The sequence below is a fragment of the Nicotiana attenuata genome, unplaced genomic scaffold (genome assembly GCF_001879085.1).
Source record: "Nicotiana attenuata strain UT unplaced genomic scaffold, NIATTr2, whole genome shotgun sequence".
Lineage (NCBI taxonomy): Eukaryota > Viridiplantae > Streptophyta > Magnoliopsida > Solanales > Solanaceae > Nicotiana > Nicotiana attenuata.
Window position 1 is genome coordinate 89403 of NW_017670355.1, and position 21760 is coordinate 111162.

General features: G+C 38.4%; 1 protein-coding gene across 1 annotated transcript; it reads left to right on the forward strand.

Annotated features, from left to right (window-relative positions):
* Positions 1 to 7575: 7575 nt before the first annotated feature.
* On the forward strand, positions 7576 to 8303 carry LOC109238282. The gene is made up of 2 exons (XM_019404716.1): positions 7576 to 7960; positions 8017 to 8303. The coding sequence occupies exons 1-2, from the start codon at positions 7576 to 7578 to the stop codon at positions 8301 to 8303; spliced, it is 672 nt and encodes a 223-aa protein (XP_019260261.1).
* Positions 8304 to 21760: the final 13457 nt, after the last annotated feature.

Consider the following 21760-nt stretch of genomic DNA (forward strand, 5'->3'; position numbering starts at 1 on the left):
TGTTTCTCCCGAATGTTGAAAGATTTCTTGTATCAATCGATTTCCAGCTCCATGTGCACAAGTCATCAAGAACATGCCTAACATCTCGTGTATAGACATTCCACGTGTGGGTTTAAGCCCATACTTTTCAGTTAAGTCATCCGATAGATCAACAAACACCTACTTTCTCAATCGAAAATTTTCGTAACAACGAGTCTCGTTTCCTTTTAATATCTCTTGAATAAATACATTTTCAGAGCGACTAGATGTACGACAAGGTTCCTTGCATAGGTATTTTTCGTAATACATCAAAATCAATTTACCTGCTATTTGACATAAAGTCGTCCATTCCTTCTCATCTTGCTCCCTCTGTATTTTCTCCGGTTCTTCTTCATCTTCATCGTCTGAAGAATAACTTGGATAAGGATCTACTATGTCACTAGAGTTCGAACTCTCCATTTTACTGAAAATGAACACATAAAGTTAACAGAAGCTTTCTAAACATAACCTTAACTGAAGCTTTACAAACATAAAGTAAAGGGAAGCTTAACAATAGTAAGCTTAATCGAAGCTTAACAACAGAAGCTCAACAAACAGAAGCTTTAATTCAATAGAAGTTTAATGATACAATCACAACGTCTAAACAAGAAGCAATATATAAAGTTTACACATAAAACCATAATAACGTTTACACATACAATCACAATATTAGAACACAGAATACTCAACCACAACGATACATTATCCATTTTTCTTGAGGTATAACTGATAGTTAAACTCCAACCAAGACTTGCGAGCTTCATCAGTAGGCATCCCCAAAAATATCTGTCGGTTATTTTTCTTGCGGAACATATTCATAGTAAAACTGTAAATTTTACTCCCAGCTAGAATATCAGGAATTTGTTCCAACGTGCCAATACACTTCTCGATGGATGTCTCATCAACTGCAGGAGATGTAGCAGTGCTTTTGCTAGACATAAACTCTATGAGAGAGTGTATATCCTCTTTTATTAATGTTGCAGCTGTTTTTTCTTACTCTTTCTTACTTGACTACTGGTGCTAACACCATCAGTTGATTTTTGTCTTTTTAGTGATGGCTCTGGAAACATAACAGAATTTATATTCTGTAGATCATCACTTTCATCGCTCATTTCATCATTAAGATGAATAAAGTGTTCTTTGTCACAATCATCAATAATATTTATTCCTTCTTCATAAAGATTAAGTCCAATGCCGGATGATTGTTCTTGATTTGCTGCACGTGCTCTTACTCCTGCGGCAACAACATCAGCAAACAGTGCATCGTAGCGAAACCATATGAGCGAAAGATCTTTGTTCCTAAATTTCTTATATTTTGCATTCTCCTGTAAAAAGAGAAAATCAAAACTACTTTAATCAAACCGATAAAATTAACAATGAAAAAAATAAGAATTACACATATAATAATGTAAGAGATATATCATAATTTTTCGCTCCCACCAATCATCATCTGCCATAATTGTATTTTTCGTGGCACCCCATCCTAAACCTATCTCCCCTCTCATCAACTGCTTAAAAAATGTCCATTCGCCTTTCATGTAATCCCAATGATTTTTTATTTTTTTATCATAGTCTTTTCCCGTCTTCTTACAGAACTTGTCAACGATACTTTTCCACCCATCTTTATTTAAGTAAGTGTTTGGTCTATTTCCTTTTCTAACCTCTTGCTCACACAACTCAAGAAATATTATATGTGTATCATCGTTCCACTTAGCATTGTCCGGCATAATTGAATGTAAATAATCTGAAGAAAGCAGAGCAACCAAGAAGCTAAAGAAGGCAACAATTGAAACAAATACATTTGGTGAAATACAGATTATTTTGCTACTCTAAGTGACATATATTATCAGTATATTAGTATCAGATTACTATACAAACTTCTAATTTAGCTAGAAGATAAATTAATCCAAAACTTATTAAAGGTATTCTGTGCATTTACACATCTGTGAGCAATGCATATCTACAGCGTTAGCCATTTCAAATTATCTGAGTTCATCACTCTTTGAGCATTTTCCTGTTAGACATTCATAAAGTCCAGAAACTATTACCTCATAAATTTATCAAATAATAGGACATTAGTAGGCTCAAGTGTGCAAAACTTGAAGTTCAGAAAAATGCCTTCAACTCTTCAAGAACAACATAAAGAGGATAAGTGAAGGAAACCATGTAATTCATGCATACAAAGATGGTTTCATGTGTTAGAACACTGCACAGACATGACTTTTTAGATGGCTACGGTAGTTGAATGCACTTTTCTCCTCTTTTTTATATTATTTTATTTTGGATTGGATTAACCTTCTCACTAAAGACACCCCTCTTCAGCTCCCAGTCCAACCCTTCATCCGGAATAGTTGACTCCATCCCGAGCCTCTATCCACTTCCCCCAATCCTATATTTATCTTCTTCTTTTTTTGGTGTTGAAAGTAAGAGTTAAATTGCTAATTTTATGAAAAATAGGTTGGCTTTAAAGTTGTCGAATTGAAAAAGGGTCCTGAATTTTAAGGGGGTTCCCATTAAAATTAATCCAAAACTTTGAAAACACAGTAGGAAATAAAATTCAACAGGAAGATTAAACTTACTGGACTGAAGAGGCTTTCAAATTAGAGCTGAAGTTGGGGAGAGTCTAAAACAAGAAGAAGAAGAAGAAGAACGCAGAGTGTGAGGAAGAAGAACGCAGAGTCTGCAACAAAAAGGGAGAAAAAAGGTTATCGTGTGTTTTAGGGGTTTTTTACTGAGGGGTAATTTCGGAATTAAGAAAAGCTATAAGGGATAAGAATGTAATATACTTGGTCAAAGTAAGGTGGCTTTTAAGCCAATTTTGAAAAAGTTGGGTTTACCCAACTTGTTGGTTTTGATTTTTTTAAGCAAATTTTAACTTTTTTTAAGCCCTTTTTTTTTGTTGCCAAACACTACTAAAAGTTAAAAAGTAAGAGAGCCTTCGAAGGCAGCCACGTGCCATCCAAACAGGCTCTATATTTCACAACTTACCATGTAACTTTTATTTAAATTTCTAAAGTGGCAACTGTATGGGCTAAAAATGGTCATGATTATATGCGAGCTCAATCAATAGTAAGAGAGCCTTCGAAGGCAGCCACGTGTCATCAATTTGATGTCAACAAATGACGAAGGTGAGGTAGAGGACGAGGACGAGCATTCCCTTTAACAGAGTAGTAACGGCTAGTTTTAGAAATAAGACTTTAAAGAAAATATTCAAGTGAATATTCCTCAGATCTGTACTATTATAGTTTTTGTGGCCCATGTGCCCTTATAAATAGAAAGATATGTAGGTATAGAGGGGGATTGGACACTCACTGTAAAAAATAATACATTGACATTTTTTGAATATTCTTGCTTTATTATACACATACAAAATACACCTTTTCCTCACATCTTTATCTAACTTTTCTCCCACGATCCAAGGAGAATCTGAATATTCAAAGGCTTATTAATCATTTATCATTGTCAGAAAGAATACTAAAAAATCTCACCCTTTTCGAGTGACTCACATGCTTTTATTCACTTAAATGTCATTCATTGTTATTTATTATTATTTAATGTTACCTCCTTTATTTTTGGATCATTGAATATAGTAGTATTGTCGCCATTTATTGTTACACCGATAATATCCGTGATCTCTCACTACAAAATCAGTTAATATATCTTTTGGATATTAATATTGGCTAAGATTAACTCTATTTTATTAGAAAAATCTAATTGTTTAAACATAGATCTAAATTTTGGGTCAAAAAGTTTCGCGCCGTCTTTGGGGATTTTCTCAGCCAATCTTTTAGTTTCCATTAGATCTACAACTCATATGAGTTGTTAATCTAACAAACCACAATGTTTATCTCTCCTCTCTGTGTATACAAAATTTCCATGAGAGGTAACTAAGGAAATAGGATGAGGGCAACAGATAATGTTTCCCTCAACCTTATGAATGCTATCAACGAAGACTATGACACCCATGATGAGGAGTTAATGTCCACGGCCTCTCCCAGACGAGAAAGGTCACCCCCACCTTTCTGCAGCACAACAAACCAAACGGGAAAGGGGCCTCCACGTCCACAGGAGAGAGGATGCCACCCGCTATGAAAAAGCTCCTCGAAGCATGGCTAATTGATACCCTAGTCAGCATGCTCAGTAAACAAGCTCCATGCACGACTGATGGTAGGCTAGAATCCAGTATTTTAGCCGTAGTATTGCACTCTAATTACTATATTTTATGTGTGTTTGAACTTAAATGATAATGAATTACACTTATTACGTGTTTATGCCTTGCAGGAAACGATTCTGAGCTATTAAGGTAATCTGGAGCTAAATCGAATAAGTTAGAGCTTTGAAGTTTGAGTAGAAGCCCAAAAAATTAAGTCGGGATCACGTTCAGGGGTCGAGGACCAAGCCCGGATGTCAAACAAAACTATTTACTCTGAGAAAACCTCACAGTCGCAGCATGGGCCACCGTGAGGCGCGACGCAACTGTGTAATTGTTGTTGCCTGACAAAATCGCACCTCTCTGAACTTCCTCACAAGCACTCCGCATGGCGTGGCGCAGGGCGCGGAGCGCATGTACAAGTTTGTCAGAGTAGTCTCTTGTTTCGGCTAGGAAAGGGTAGTTTCATCCGGGCTTGTTTCTACATGGTATAAATACACCAAAAATACGATTTTAGAGGACTTTTTACCTACGAAAGATTTGAGAAGCAACCAAGGCAAGAAGACACAAGAATTTATCAAGATTTAAATCAACAATCGGTGCAATACGAGAGTTTGTATCGTATCATTAGTATTGATGTTTTCTTTACTTTTGAACCTTATTGAGATGCCTTACTCCATTGCTATGGAGTAATTTCTATTAGGGTGTTGACAGATACGGTGATTTGATAACTTGATTAGGAATTCGATTCTTGATAATTGTTAGAATTAATTGATGGAGTTTTAATTCGTATTGTGGAGTTATTTCTTACTTTTCTTACTCAAAAGAGGAGCTTGATGTTGAATTGCTTTACATCTTATGCTCTAGTTTAAATTCGTGATTCAAATAGGTAATCGAAAGAGCCTCTTGAATTTCTGATCGAACTAGAAAATAGGGAAATATTCGTGAGAAGTTACTCTTTAGATCATAACCATCATTTTATTGTTGCAATTGTTTATCGTGCTTCAATTGGATTAATTACTAAAATTAGCGTTTACCAGAAGAGGATCATTAACTTCAAGTGTAATCTGATTATCTGTTGAATTCGTGAGAATCAACAATATTATATAGTGAACTAGTTCAAGAATTGAATCCCGAGTCAATTATCTTGCACCTATCTAGTCAATTATCCTTATTTCTCTCATTGATATTTCTTCGTTGCTCATCAGCTGTCTTTTGTAATCAGTTGTTAATTGTTTAAATTTTAGTAGTTAATCGTAGTAATAATCATCAAATCAAGTGTTAATTTTCCTGGATATTAATCAACTTGAGATTATTCGAGCACTTTTAAATCCAATCCCTGTGGAGACGATAATTAAACTATACTATCTTTGACTAGCGAGTAATAATTTTGTGTTGTGTTTTGCGCTCGTCAAATTTTGGCGCCATTGCCGGAGATTTGCAATCAATAGTGTTTAAATAGTTTTTAGTACTAATTCAGGACCCAATTTTTACTTTAGTGTATTCATGTTTTCTCGCTTGTGCAGGATACATGCTTAATTTCTCTGGTATATGACTCGATATTCTTCAAAGGAAGTGATACCATACAAACCAGAGTTGGAGAAACACCTACGACAACTGAGAAAAGAAAGAGCATTAACAAAAAATTTGTTGGGTCATACTTCGACTCAAGATAACATGGCAAATCAAGAGATTGATGGAGTAGACTTAGTTGCAAGAGAAGCAGCACAACAAGAAGTTGCATGGATAGCAGCTGAAGCAGCTCGGAGAGTTGCTAAGGAGGCTGTCGGAGATGGTGGGGGTCGAAGATTCAATCTAACCGACCTTTGGTTGAAGACCAGTTCGAGAATATAGCACCCAGGCCTGGAAGAGCATTAGGTGACTATGCCAGACCAGTGTACAATCAAGGACTGTCAAGTGTCAAACCTCCATCCATAGCGGCAAACAACTTCGAGTTGAAGCAAGGCTTGCTTCAAACCATCCAAAACAACTGCATCTTCAGATGGAAGGTGAATGAAGATACAAACACTCATTTGATGGACTTTGAAGAAATCATGAACACCTTCTAGTACAATGGAGTGTCAAAAGATGCGGTACTCTAGGGCATTCCCCTTTTTATTGAAAGATGACGCGAAGCATTGGCTTCGTAGCTTACCCACAGGGTCGATCAGGACATGGGAAGAGATGACCAAAAAGTTTCTTGACAAGTACTTCTCAGCTGCAAAAATAGGGAAATTGAGAAGGGAAATCCACAATTTCTGCCAGAATGAGACAAAAACGGTTTTCGAAGCTTGGGAAAGATTCAAAGAGATAGTCAGAAAGTGTCAGCACAATGGTATTGATTTGTGGATGCAACTCCAGGATTTTTGGGATGGACTGACACCTTCATTGCGACGAACTCTGAATACTGCATGTGGAGATCTACTAATGAAGAAAACTCCGGAAGAGGTTGTCTTAATCCTTGATGAATTATCTGAGGATGCTAACTAGTGGCCTGCTGAGAGTAATGACAGAAGAAAATTAGTTGGGGTTCACCAGGTGGACTCTAACACATCCATGCAAGCCCAGCTAGACACTATGGCCAAGGAGATAAGAAAGCTGACATTGGCCAAGGTACAGAGTGAGCCACAAGCAGCATGTTAATTTTTTGGAATGGGACACCCTACACATGAATGTCAAGCTTCAGCTGAGGAAGTCAAAACTATGGGAAACTATAATAGAGGAAACTACCAAGGTGGGAACAACTATAATGCTATGTGTCAAAGACATCCAGGTTTTTCGTGGAGTTCACCTAGTGGGAGTTTGAACTCATGGAAGCAAAATAATCCTAGACCCCAGGGTCAAGGACCACCAGGTTTTCAGAACCAGCGTAGGCAGCAATACCAGCCACAACAGTCAAATCAGTCTAGTATGGAAGATCTCATGGAGGCGTTCATTAACAAAACAGATGAAAAATTTGACACTCAGGGCACGACTATCCGATATTTAGAAAGGCAAATGGGACAAATTGCAAATTTATTATCCAAGAGGGCTCCTGGGGCTCTACCCTGTGAAACTGAAAAGAACCCAAAGGAAACAATCAAAGTTGTATCTCTGAGAAGTGGTAAAACATTGGCTGACCCAATGGTGAAAGCTAGACCCGAGGTGGTGAACAAGCAGACTAAGACACCGGAAGAGAAAAAGAGTGAAGAGCAGAAAGGCCAGAGTAGTGGGGTATAAAAGGAGATGGAAGAAAGTAGACATATGCCAGCTCTACCATTCCCTCAAAAGATGAAGAGGGAAAAATTCGAAAAATGTTTTGGGCGATTCTTGGAGATGCTCAAGCAACTTTATGTGAACATTCCATTCACAGAGGTACTCACTCAGATGTCTTCTTATGCAAAGTTCTTGAAGGAAATCATGTCTAGATGGAGAAAATTATCAAGCTGAATGGCCACTGCAATGCCATATTGCAAAATAAAATTTCCCAAAAGTGTGGGGACCCAGGAAGCTTCATCATACCATGCTCGTTGGGGAGTGAGAAAATCGACAAGGCCCTCTGTGATTCTGGTGCGTCTATAAATCTAATGTCTCTATCTGTATTCAGGAAATTAGAAGGTGGGCTTGGAGTGATCAAATCAATAACAGTGTCCGTACAACTGGCTAACCAGACCACCATTTTACCTGAGGGAATCACTGAGCATATCCTAGTTCGGGTGGACAAGTTTGTGTTCCCCGTAGACTTTATTGTGGTGGATATGGAGGTGAACAAGGAGGTGCCTCTAATTCTAGGGAGGCCATTTTTATGTACAGGTAGAGCTATCCTTGATATCTATGAGGGGAAGCTTATGCTCAGCGTGGGCAATAAGAAAGTGGTATTCCGGATGATGAAATACCCAGTGATGAGGCGTCTGCCTACTCGTTCTTCAAGCTAAGTGCTATTGGAGAATTGGCTGAAAAATACAAGTTTGACAAGCTTGTGGGGGATACTCTAGAGAGGTGTATTACTCAGTCTAGCACAGTGGATAATGAATATCTTGAAATAAAGAAAGAGACTAAAGCTCTTGAAACTGAGGATCAAGTGGTTGATGAGGAGGAACTAAAAGATGAGGCTTTTAAGCCTAATGTGGAATTGAAAGTCTCCCCACTCACTTGAAATATGCTTTTCTTGAAACTAACAATTTTTCTATGATTATTTATGCTGACTTGACAGGTACACATGAGCAAAAGCTGGTGGAGCTGCTGAAAAAGCACAAGAAGGCCATTGGCTGGAGTATAGCTGATATTTAAGGAATTATTCCAGCGGTTTGCATGCACAAAATTCTGTTGGAAGAAAATAGCAAGCCAATGGTGTAGCCCCAATACAGGTTGAACAAAAATTTGGAGGAGGTAGTGCACAAGGAGATCATCAAATTGCTAGATGCGGGAGTAATTTTCCCCATCTCTGATAGCTAGTGGATTAGTCCAGTGCAAGTTGTACCTACGAAGGGGGGCATGATAGTGGTGAATAATGAAGACAATGAATTTATCCCCATAAGAACAGTCAATAGGCGGAGAATATGCTTTGATTATAGAAGGCTGAATGATGCAACAAGGAAGGACCACTTCCCACATCGCTTTATTGATCAAATGCTCAAGAAAGTGACTGGACATGGATGTTATTGCTTCTTGGATGGGTAATAAGGCTACAATCAGAAGACCACATTCACTTGCCCGTCAGGTATTTTTGCTTATAGAAGGATGCCATTTGGGTTGTGTAATGCACTTGCCACTTTTCAGAGGTGCATGATGTCTATATTCTCCGATTTAAATGGGAAGTGTCTAGAGGTATTCATGGATGATTTCACCTTCTTTGGTTAAGACTTTGAGGATTGGTTGAAGAATTTGGAGTTTGTGCTTGAACGTTGTAAAGCCACCCACTTGGTTCTTAACTGGGAGAAGTGCCACTTCATGGTGAAAGAGGGAATTGTCCTGGGCCACAAAGTGACTGCACATGGCATTGAAGTTGATAGAGCTAAGGTTTATGTAATTGCTAGGCTCCCTCCACCGACTTCTGTGAAGAGCATAAAGAGTTTCCTGGGATATGCTGGGTTCTATAGGAGGTTCATCAAAAACTTTTCCAGCATTACCATGTCGTTGACTGCATTTCTAGCGAAGGATGTCAAGTTTGTTTTCACTGTGGAGTGCTTAAGAGCATTCGAATTGATAAAGGAAAAGCTTGTGAGTGCTCCTATTATAGTGATACCTGATTGGAACCAAACATTTGAGATAATGTGTGATGCTAGGGATGTAGTTGTGGGGGCAGTTTTGGGGAAAAGAAAAGATAAGGTGTTTCGGCTCATCTACTACGCAAGTAGGACGTTGAATAATGACCAAGTCAACTATGCCACTACTGAGAAATAGTTCTTTGTTGTGGTCTTTGCTTTTGACAAGTTTAGATCAATTTGGTGGGGAGTAAAGTGATTGTACACACTAATCACTCAACCTTGAAATACCTGTTGAGTAAGAAGGAGTCTAAGCTGCATCTGATGCGGTGAGTGTTGTTGCTCCAAGAGTTTGACTGGAGATCAAAGATAGGAAGGGCATAGAAAATCAAGTTGCAGATTATCTATCTCGACTTGAGAGACATCTGGTTGAAACAGTTGAAATAAAGGAAGAGTTCCCTAATGAGCAGATTTTCTGCATTGCTGCAGTCTCTGAAAGGCCGCCTTGGTATGCTGATGTAGCCAACTTTTTGGCTAATGGATGGTTGCCTCGTGACCTCTCTCGTGATCAAAGAAGGAATTTTCAAGGTGAGGTAAAACGTTATTTTTGGAATGACCCTTTTTTGTTTAAACTGTGTGCAGATGGTGTGATTCGAAGGTGTGTGCCTGAAGGAGAGGTGGCAAGCATTCTTTCTCATTGCCATGATGGATCAGCTGGAGGACACTATGTTGGAAATCACACTGCAACAAAGGTCATGGAAGCTAGTTTCTATTGGCTTACTTTGTACAAAGACGCACCGGCGTATGTAACTGCATGTGACAAGTGTCAAAGGGCAGGTAACATTAGCAAGATGGATGAGATTCAACTAAACTCCATTCTGGTATGTGAAATTTTGACGTTTGGGGTATTGACTTCATGCGCCCGTTCCCATCATCTCATATTTATGAGTATATCCTAGTAGCCATTGACTACGTCTCTAAATGGTTCGAAGCAATCCCTACTAGGACCAATGATGCTCAGGTGGTGTGTGAGTTTTTACGAAAGAACATCTTTACCCGCTTTGGGACACCAGTGATAATAGGTCGCACTTTGTGAACAAGCAGTTCAGTGTATTGTGTCTAAGTATGGGGTCGCACACAAAATATGAACCCCGTACCATGCCTAAACTAGTGGGCAAGTTGAAGTGGCTAATCATAAACTTAAACGAATTCTTAAAAAGACGGTTAGTGCTTCTCGTAAGGATTGGTCTATAAAGTTGGATGAAGCTCTATGAGCATACAAAACTGTGTTCAAAACAGCCATAGGGACTTCACCGTTCAAATTAGTGTATGGAAAATCGTGTCATCTACCTGTTGAGATAGAACATAAAGCTTATTGGGCAATTAAGATGCTTAATATTGATCTTATTCTTGCAGGTGAACACAAGCTGGCGCAGATGAACGAATTGGAGGAGTTCAGATTGGACGCGTATGAAATACGCGAATCTTTAAGGGGAAGACAAAGAGGTGGCTTGATCGACTGATTAAGCCAAAGGAGTTTCATGAAGGGGACAAAGTCTTACTATACAATAGTAGACTTAGGTTGTTCCCCGAAAAATTCAAGTCACGATAGACATGTCCTTATATGGTGAAACATGTCTCAACGTGTGGAGCCATTGAGATCCAAGATGAGGAAGGAAATGAAAGCTTTAAGGTGAATGGGCACAGGTTGAAAACGTACCTTGTTGGAGGATTTGACAAGCAATACCCTAGCATCGTGATCAAATTAGCCTAAGTGACGGAGTCAAGCTGACGACTATAACTCAGAACTACTTCTAAACCTTTTTTCTTGCTTTTGCAGAATAGTTAGATAATTGTAGTGTAGGATTATTAGAGTTTAGGAGTTTAGATAATTATTTTAGCAGGTATGAGAACGAATTTCACGCACCGCATGGGGCGCCACGCCAGGCCAAACTGCTCCTCTAACAGAATTCCAAGTCTTTGAATATCCCCACTACTGCGCCGCATGGGGCGCTGCACCCAGCGATGTGGTAGTGTAACTTTTGGCCAGTTTTGCTTTAAAAAATTTAAAATTGAAAAAAAGGGACGCCCGGTTATGTGCTCTAACACCCGTCCCACCCCTCTTTTCCTCTTCTTCTTTTAGCTCTCTTCTCAAATACTCTCTCTAACTCACACCCAAATCCCCCATTCTTCCTCTTCTTCTTCAAATTTCTTCCCCTCAAATTCTCCCACCTCCATCACTCATCAAGGTAAGTTCTCTTTTCTCATCTCTTCTCTTTTAATAGTAATTTTAGGTAGTTTAGCTAATATCTCTAACCTAGGTAGTTTTTTAATTTTTTGGTAATATTCATCTTTTGGCCAAAATTTTTGCTTAAACTTGTGAGGTTTTCATTGTTCTCCTTATTGTGGTAGATTTTTAGTATGTTTTGGTGGAACTGGAGTTATTTTATGATGAAGTTTGGTGGGAGTGCCACTATGGCGAAAAAATGGTAATATTTGTGTTAAAATTGAGCACTTTGTGCTATTATGAAGATGGGATGATGTTGTGATTGTGTTGAGTGGTGTGTTTGATGTGGTTGTATGGTGGTTCTGACCCGTTTTGCATTGAAATAAGATGGTGAAAAGTTTGCCGACAATGTGTTTGTTGAAATGCCTTAGTGGTATAGAATTGTGTTAGTGTTGCTAATTTAGAAGGGAAGTGTTTTGTGGAATGTATTGCTAGATGATAAGTGTGGGGTGGGAGGTCATGTTCTCATGTTGTGAAATTTTAACATGTTAGCCCTGAGTGCTAATCGATTGACCACCCCATGCTAATTTGTTGCTAGGTGCTAATTGGGGTGTCCGATTCATGCTAAATACTTGTGTAGTATTATATTGTACCTTCTTAATTTTGTTAGTAATAAATTAGTGTAACTTTTTATTTTTCTTACCTTAGTTACTAGTGTAGCTTCTTGATTTTGTATTTTACACTAGTATAGTTCGTGGTAATGTTGTTGTACTATAATATTGGTGGTTGGGTGGGTCGTTGATTACTTGTGGCGTGCTTTCAATGGGGTAGTATGAGTCCATGATATACATTGTACATGTGAACATGCCAATAACATAAGTGTGGGGTGATTACCCTGTTTGGTCTTGTTTTTTTTTAAAGTTTTGTGGCTAATTTTGTTCGTCTTGTGCAGGTACAATGTCTCACTGTCCTAGCAAACGTTCTAACACAGATTCCTCCGAGGTTGCCTCTAGTAGCCGTCGAGGAGGTAGGCGAGCACCTCCCCCCGCCTAGTGGATGAGGAAGAGTAGCGCATTGATCCAGATGCGGATGTAGTACCGGGCTGCAAGTATGGCATTCGGGCTGTGCCATCTCATGCCAGGATATGGTACCGGACCTTTGTTCCGACGATGAGCCTTGACCTGGAAGTTAGTATTGATGATGGCAAGCCAACCAGGAAGTACTCGGGGATTTACAACAACAACAACAGATACTTGGTTTTTGAAAGCTTGTTGCGTCCCGGTATGTCGGTGAACGTGAACATGGTCAAGGAGTTTTGTGCTAACTGGCAACATGAGGGCAGTTTAGATGTGGTGTATGAAGTGGAGGTGAGAGGCAAGATGATTCCCTTTTCCTCATGGGTAATCAATCAAATCATGGGATTCACGGAGTACTCTCATAAGTTGTTCCTGAGGTTGCTGCGTCGGTCCCCCTATCCTAATATTAGATACCAGTTGTGTTGCACGGGTTCTTTTGCCACATGGACGCGAGATGATAATGAGTTCCACAAAGACATGAAGAAGTGCAATTTCCAGCGTCCCCCCGGAGTCATTCTCCAGTTGATTAATGCAAAGATCATGTCTACCCAGAACGACACTAACGTCTCCCGGTTGAAGGTGTGTCTCATTTATGCTATCTTGACTCGGATGAAGTTTGATCTGGGTAAGATTATGCTTGAGCACATGGCTCGAGTACGACCACTTGGGGCTCGCCGCCTGTATTTCTCGAGCATGATCATTCGGCTTCTAAGGACGCACCATGTGGAGGAGGAGTTCCATTATGAACGTGCTATTCCGGTGATGCGGCCTCTTAAGGCCTTTGATGTCACAGCTATGAAAGACCCCCCTTCTATTGTTGTTCCTGTGGATCAGAGATTACTTCGTGTCAAGGAGATAGTGCAGCTGCTATTTTCTGATATGCGCCTTCGCACTGCTCGGGGGTGGGGGGGGGGACTGATTTGGCAGAGTTGCAGGAGGACCACCCCTTCTCCATGGTCACTCAGCAGTGGTTGGGCTTGGAAGATGGAGCACAGATGCCACCGGACGAGGACATAAACTTTGTTCCCTCTGATGATGAGGAGTACCTGCGCACCTTTGAGGGTGTTGATGAGGAGTAGGTCACGGGCCTCAGGGAGTTACCTTTTCACTCTTGTTTTACTGTTTTGCATTGGGGACAATGCAATTTCTTAAGTGTGGGGTGGGGTGCTCTTATTTGGTTGTATTTGTTTGTTTTCTATTTGCCAATTGGCTTTCTTTGATTTGTTTCTTGCTTTCTTAGACAATATGGTCTGTAAATTATAACTCTGAATTCTATCGGCCTGTAATAATTAGTAATTAATTGTTTAGTTTCGACTCTTCCCAACGATGGATTTCATCAACTGGCTTCTTGAGGGATTTGAAGTCGAATGAGAAAAATACAAAAAAGAAATCAAAAAATTTAAAAATCCAAAAATATATCTTTTATTTTATTTTATTTTACTTTCTTAGGTAGTGTAACAATTCTTCCTTGGTTTTTCTTTGTGACGTGGTTCGTTTTCAAGGGTTTTACTTGAACCGGGTGTAGTTATTTTTTCAGTTTTATAGGAATAAAGAATCTTGAGTCACAGTGCTAATTTGTAGCAATTTTCCTTGATTACATATGCCTTGAGAGTGGTGAGTGTCTTATTTGTGTTGATACCCAACTTTTCCCTGTATTTTTTAAAATATGCAAAATACCTTCAAAATAGCCTATATATGCATATATAAGTATATCCCAAGGTTACATTGTTTTTTCTTTAATTTTTCAAAGATTTTTAAATCAAGTTACTGCCCTATTTTATCAAGAAAAACCCAATAATTGTCACCAAAATTATCATTTTTTGGTGATTCATTTATTGGATTCTCATATTTATACTAAAATATAGCTAAGATATTTTTACAAATTTATTTAGCAGTTTTAAGGATAAAATTGCATAATTGCAATATTAGCCATTTTAGGTTTAAATTCGTCTCATGTTTATAAAACGAGATTTTATATTTTTAAATCGAAAATTATGCGTTATAAATTATTTCAGTGCTTTCAATTTATTTTCAGAAATTTGTTTATTATTTTCTATAAATTAAATGGGGAAAAAAGGGCTATTTAACTTATAGCCAGATTTGGCCTTCTAATTTAGCCTAATTAAACCCAATACCCAACCCAAATTAAAATAACCCAAATACCCAAGCCCAATCCTAAATCTACCCGACCCAACCCGGATTAAATCTTGGCCGTTGATCAATTTTGATCAACGGTCTAGATCCGCCCTTACCAAATTAAACCAAACGACCGCCCAAGACCCCTCTCATTTCCTCACTCGTCTCTATCTCTCTATCTCTGGTTCTCTTTAAAACCTTCCCCCTTCCCCTCCGCTCCGATGAGTTTCACTCACCTTCTCCGACCACCTCCTGGCCTGAATCTATGGTGGTCTCACCACCTACCAGCCTTCTATGGTGCATACACGCTTGGTTGCTGAGGTTTCATGGTCTGACCACGAAGAAGCTTCATCCAGACTTTGTTGGATTCAAGTTTTATGGCCATCTCCAGCCTTGCTCCGGCAAGCCATGTCTGTTTTGAGCCTGGCCTCGGCTCCTCCTGCTTAAATCTATCCAAGCCTTTCTCACCGTTTGGGGTTCCTCTGAAACCCTAGCTTTTGAGGTTCTTCTATTTTCTTTAGATCTGTTCTAGATCCGTGTTTTCCCTAAACTTTTAGACGATTTCTTTCAAAAGTTATGCTTTCAAAACCTTAAATTTTTTTTCGATTTAGGGTTTTCCTTTTTGAGTTATTTAGATGTTTCTTCTACTGTGTTCTTTGTGTGTTTCTTCTACTATGTTTCTTGTTTCTTCTACCATGTTCTTATCAGTTTCCTCTATTGTTTTTATATGTTTCTCTACTGTGTTCTTTACATGTTTCTCCTACGGTGTTCTTGTTAAGTTTCTTCTAATATGCTTCTTAATATTCTTCTCCTACTGTTCTTATTAGTTTCTTCGATTAGGTTTCTTATCAGTTCTTCTACTATGTTTCTGTGAGTTCCTCTACTGTGTTTCACATATTGTTCTTTTACTATGCTTCTCATGAGTTCCTGCTACTGAAAGAGCATGTTAAAGGTCTCAGTTCCTTTCTGAGACCTCTGAACCTGTTTCGATTAGTATCTTTTTCCTTGATTACTTGTCCTCTCATCTCTGCACACGATTGATGGCAAACCCTAGAATTTGGGGATTCATCCGAGTTTGAGAACATTGGCTATGTGATATGACTTCATCTTTGAAACTGTCTGATTTCAGAAACCCTAACTATTTCGAGTTTCTGAATCTGTTTCATCTGTTGCTCAATTGAGTTTTGAAATCTTTGTTTCAACCTCTGTTTCTTTAAGCAACTCTGATTCTCCACTAAACTCTTCTAAGGTCTTTACACTGAACCTTTTGTATGCTATTTGATACTATCTCTCTTCTACATTGCTGACCTATGTGACTACCATGATCCTATAGCCTATTACCTACTGATTTTGTAATGACATGATATTTTCTTTCTTTGCCTAAATTCAGCTTAGCATGTTTGTGTGCTCTTTATATGTGCTGGACTTCCCTCTAAAATGGCTTTCAATTTTGATTAATTTCAGACTTCCTTTTGTATAGGTTTGATTGATTTCTTTCCTTGTTTGCTGATTTCCCTGTGACTCGATTTAAGTTAAAAACTTTCCTCAGCTTTTCTGACTTGGTTCATTCATGGACCAGTGATTACAAAATCTTTGATCCTTGATTTACCGTCTACTAATTGATTTTTCTTACCTTATTTATGTAACCGTGTATTTCAAAGTTCTGCCCTTAAATAAACTCCTATGTATTTACCCCTAAATGCCTACTTTGCACAAGATGTTTGTTTGATCTCTTTCCTTAAACAATTTTATTACTCATTAGCGTTTAAGTCTGAATTCCTTAATTAAAGGAAGCCTTGTACTGATTGATTTTAATTGATACCCAGTTCCTTAATTGTTTTCTTACCTTATTTCTGCCTGTTTTTCACACTATAAGTACACGACTCTTTCATTAACACAAGGGGCGATCCCTCATAGTCTTTCTGAACTTGTACTCACACTCAAAAAATTATTTTCTCTTGTTTTCTTACACTGTGGCCGGTTACAAGACCTTTTGCTTGCTTTCTCTCTATTTGTTTCTTTGAAACTGGTATGTCCTGATTTAAGTTTTAGCACCACAACAATGTGTTTATTTATTATCTTTATATCCATGTCTACTTACTGCTTCTGTATAGTTCAACACTTACTCTAGTATACTGATTTCTTTCTGCCTATTCTACTATGAATCCAAAACCCCTACCCCCTATGTGTTTAAGCTATGGTTTGATGCATGGCAATACTGCAAATTATTGTCCATGAATCAGACTTGATCCCCTGGGATCCTAGCCTCTAATAGTATGTGTTCTAGCAGGCTTACAGGTGTGCTAGCACTCTCCATTGCTAGGCATGCCTAAAGTCTGCCTTTGCCTAAGAAATAGGCTCTTTGCAATCTCCTCTCTCCCCTGAACCCCTTATGTGTGCTTACTTGTAGCTGTTCCCTCTCCCTTTCCCCTTTAGCATTCTGTTCTGCACTTGCACGCACCTTCTTAGCCTTTAAGTTCTGACCCCCTCTTGTGAGCCTTGCCTTGGGACCCTTGGAGTTCCCTCTGAACTTGGACACTTGAGGGCTGGCCCTTCCACACTGCACTCATCCCCAATCTGATAATACATGTGAGTGTGAGCATTGCCCGGAGTCCCTTTGAGGCTCTTAGGGAACTTTGACACACCCAAATGGGAGAAAGGCTTTGGATCATGATCTCTTGGAGTTGGTTTACCTCATATTTCAGACATGAAGTCTGAACCAAGCTCTCCTTGGTTGTACTTTTATTTAATTTTATGATGTATTTTACCTTATTCCGAGCTGTAATAATTTGAATAAACTCTTGGGGATGGTTAGTGAAAAGGGACGGGTAACTATGTATGCAAAAAAGGGTAGACGCCATGCCTATAGGAATTTTGAATTCTGCATATGCACATAGAAATCATGTCTATAGGTCCGTCTGAATTCTGTATGCCCATCATTCACATAGAAATCATGATCATAGGACTACTGCATTCATATAGAAATCATGCTTACATGATTATCTAAATCTGTACGTTCAATCGCACTTAGATATCATGTTCATAGGTCTTAAATAATAATTTCTGCACTTAGATATCATGTTCATAGTTCTTAAACAATTTCTGCACTTAGATATCATGTTCATAAGTTTAAAACGAGTCTTCTGCATTTTATACCATGTTCAAAATCAACTACGCGTAGAAAGCATGTCTATAGGAACTCCTAGTCGAATCTGAATTGCTTCATTCACATATGGAACTAAAATCAGTAACAACGGGTACTGTTAGCTGTAGAACTTATAATCTTCGTTAAAAACTGGCCTTTTTTTAACAATCTGACTCCTCTTTTAATCAGTATGTGTCCAGTTTATTTTAAACCCTGTTATTTCGTTGCTTTCTGAATTCAATAGATACCATGCCTATAGGATCCTTGTCCAACACTTAGGCAAGCCTTAGGGTAAAGTTATAAATTAAATCAGTTCTGTTAATAAATACAACCAGCTGGCAGGCCTGATTCGGGCTTCTTATCTGAATTGTGTAATAAATCAGTCTGTCTCAACCTCTAAGCTCTTGCATGTTCAGTACTTAATCAGACCTTAACTAGTATGTGTAAGTCATGCTAATTACGTATTTCTTTGTTCAAGGAGGTATATTTGAGCCTCTGCTTGTTATGTGCTTTTCCCCAACTTGCTATACATGTTTTGTATGTCGCCTTAGAATTTTTGTCTTTGAAACCACAAATAAGCCTAACATCTCTTCCCTTTAGGATTAGTAGTCCTCGTGCCTCCGGGACTGATAGGATTGGGATGGGTAGTAGCATGAAATAGGTAAACGACACTATTCCGCGCTTTAATACCTAAACGGGGTGGGAAGGGTAGATATGGATATGATGACCACGCGATAATGTCACGTGTAGCCCCTCATTGAGGAGTGATTACCGGGTATTGTGTGGGGTGATCCATATTATTAATAAACCTAGGACCCCTCTCCCTTTATTTCTTTCTTTTCAGCATTTTAACTCTTTATTTTTAAAATCAGTTTTTTTTAATTACTCTTTCAAACCTTGTTTACTTTCAAACCTTTATATGATGAAATCCCCTCTTATTTGAGCCCTATTTGTCTATATGATAATTGCACCCAAATTCACAATAATAGTCTGGCCGGGAACCACACTGGTGGATTCTGAGGGGTGCCTAACACCTTCCCCTTAGAATAATTTCAAGCCCTTACCCAATCTCTGGTTACTCAAATCAAATCTCCTTGGTGTCCTAATGCACCCTAATCATTAGGTGGCGACTTTTCAAAAAATGCAAAACCCAGTTCCCAAAAGGAACGAGTTGTCTCTCCAAATGTCATAAACCCGATTTCGCGAGAAAAAGGGAGCGCGACAGTGACACCTAGGTTCAGTTCTTGACTCTTATAGAAGTGCCTTAAATTGGTTGATTGCGACTTTGCTTAACTGCTTTGACTAGAGAGTCGGGATAGATCCAATCCTAAGTGAGTTATGTGACAATGTGTGAGTGAGGTTTTTGTTGATATTCTGTGCATGTTAGTTGATGTCTAGAACTTGCCACGTGTGTTTGCAAAGCGGAATAGTAGTCTTGTTCAGTCCAGGAAGTAATATAGGCATTTCTTTGTGAGCTAATTATATATATGTGACCCTCCTAAGTGTGATGTACCTTAGTTAGCCCCGTTGAGCCTGTAATTATTTTTTTTTGGCAACCACACTACAAGCCTGACCCTTTTTGTTTGAATTGACTATCAATTTCAACCTTTTACCCCTCTTGAGCACTTCAATTTATTATGAGCTTGTTAAAAGTTAAGTTGAGGTATGGTCGGGTTTTTGAGTGGAACTATTGAGAATGGAGAAAGGTGCACTAGTTGAAATTTTGTGAGAGCCACATGTAAGAAATTGAAAAAAATAAATTGGCTTGAAGAAAAAAAATTATTAGAACTTTGAAAGAAAAGAAAAAAAGAGTTTGTATATGTATTAGAAAAAAAATAATTCCTTGCTAGTGGTAGTTCTCATCTTGTTTGTGCTTAAAGAAATTGGAAGCTTGATGTTATTATATTGTTAAGGTTGAGGTTTGGTTCAACATAAGTGTGGGGTTTGAATTGTTAATGTATATGTATTAAAGTGCTCAGGGAGGTGTAGTCACTATATCCATATGTATCCTACTCGTTCTGCAGCCTACATTACAACCAAAATAAAGTCCTACTTGATCCTTGGCTGAATGAGCTCAATTAGTAGAGTATTACACTACGGGCAAGCCTATGGTACATTCTCTATGGCGCATGAATTTGATTTCTGAGAGTGAGTGAATTCTTTCTATCTTGAGTTCCTATTTGTTCTTGAATTTTATTGTGTGTGGAACAACTCTCTATTGTTTGTGTGAGGGCACATGATTTGCGAAGGTAAGGTAAAGTCTTTGACCTCTGTGTTAGAGTAAGTGAATAGGTTGTGAAAAATGTGTGGTGCCTTTGAGTCGAGTCTTGAGGCTAGGATGTTATGACATGGTGCTTAGTTTATTTTAAATATTCTTGGCATGATGTGTTAGGGAAGTTGTTTGATGAAAAAGTCATCCCTATGTGAAATGTAATTTAATTGCTCGAGGACGAGCAATGGTCTAAGTGTGGGGTGTTGATGGTAGGCTAAAATTTTTAGCCGTAGTATTGCACTCTAATTACTGTATTTTACCTGTATTTGAGCTTAAATGACAGTGAATTACACTTATTACATGTTTATGCCTTGCATGAAACGATTATGAGCTATTAAGGTAATTTGGAGCTAAATCGAACAAGTTGGAGCTTTGAAGTCTGAGTAGAAGCCCAAGAAATTAAGTCGGGATCGTGTTTGGGGGTCGATGACCAAGTCCGGATGTCAAAAAGTGGACAAAACTATTTACTCCGAGAAAACCTCACAGCCGCGCCGCATGGGGCGTCGCGAGGCGCGACGCAACTATGTAATTGTTGATGCCTGACAAAATCTCACCTCTCTCAACTTCCTCACAAGCGCGTCGTGCATGTACAAGTTTGTCAGAGTAGTCTCCTGTTTCGGCTAGGAAACGGTAATTTCGTCCGGGCTTATTTCTACATCGTATAATACACCAAAAATACGATTTTTAGAGGGCTTTTGACCTAAGAAAGATTTGAGAAGCTACCAAGGCAAGAAGACACAAGAATTTATCAAGATTTAAACCAACAATCGGTGCAATATGAGAGTTTATATCGTATCATTAGTATTGATGTTTTCTTTATTTTTGAACCTTATTGAGATGCCTTACTCCATTGCTATGGAGTAATTTCTATTAGGGTGTTGACAGATACGGTGATTTGATAACTTTATTAGGGATTCAATTCTTGATAATTATTAGAATTAATTGATGGAGTTTTAATTCGTATTGTGGAGTTATTTCTTACTTTTCTTAATCAAAAGAGGAGCTTGATGTTGAATTGCTTTACATCTTATGCTCTAGTTTAAATTCGTGATTCAAATAGGTAATCGAAAGAGCCTCTTGAATTGCTAATCGAACTAGAAAATAGGGAAATATTCGTGAGAAGTTACCCTTTAGATCTTAACCATCATTTTATTATTGCAATTGTTTACTGTGCTTCAATTGGATTAGTTACTAAACGTTTAATCAGAAGAGGAACATTAACTTCAAGTGTAATCTGATTATCTGTTGAATTCGTGAGAATCAACAGTATTATAGAGTGAACTAGGTCAAGAATTGGATCTCGAGTCAATTATCTTGCACCTTTCTAGTCAATTACCCTTATTTCTCTCATTGATATTTCTTCGTTGCTCATCAACTGTCTTTTGTGATCAATTGTTAATCGTTTAAATTTTAGTAGTTAATCGTAGTAATAGTCATCAAATCAAGTGTTACTTTTTATGGATAGGAATCAACTGGAGATTATTCGAACATTTTTAAAATCCAATCCCTGTGGAGACGATAATTAAACTATACTATCTTTGACTAGCGAGAAA

What these genes read in the sequence shown, in the direction of transcription:
- LOC109238282 (XM_019404716.1), top strand. Translation starts at nt 7,576, where the DNA reads ATGGAGAAAATTATCAAGCTGAATGGCCACTGCAATGCCATATTGCAA. An exon ending in GAGGCCATTTTTATGTACAG is followed by an intron (nt 7,961 to 8,016) that starts GTAGAGCTATCC and finishes GTGGGCAATAAG; the next exon opens with AAAGTGGTATTCCGGATGAT.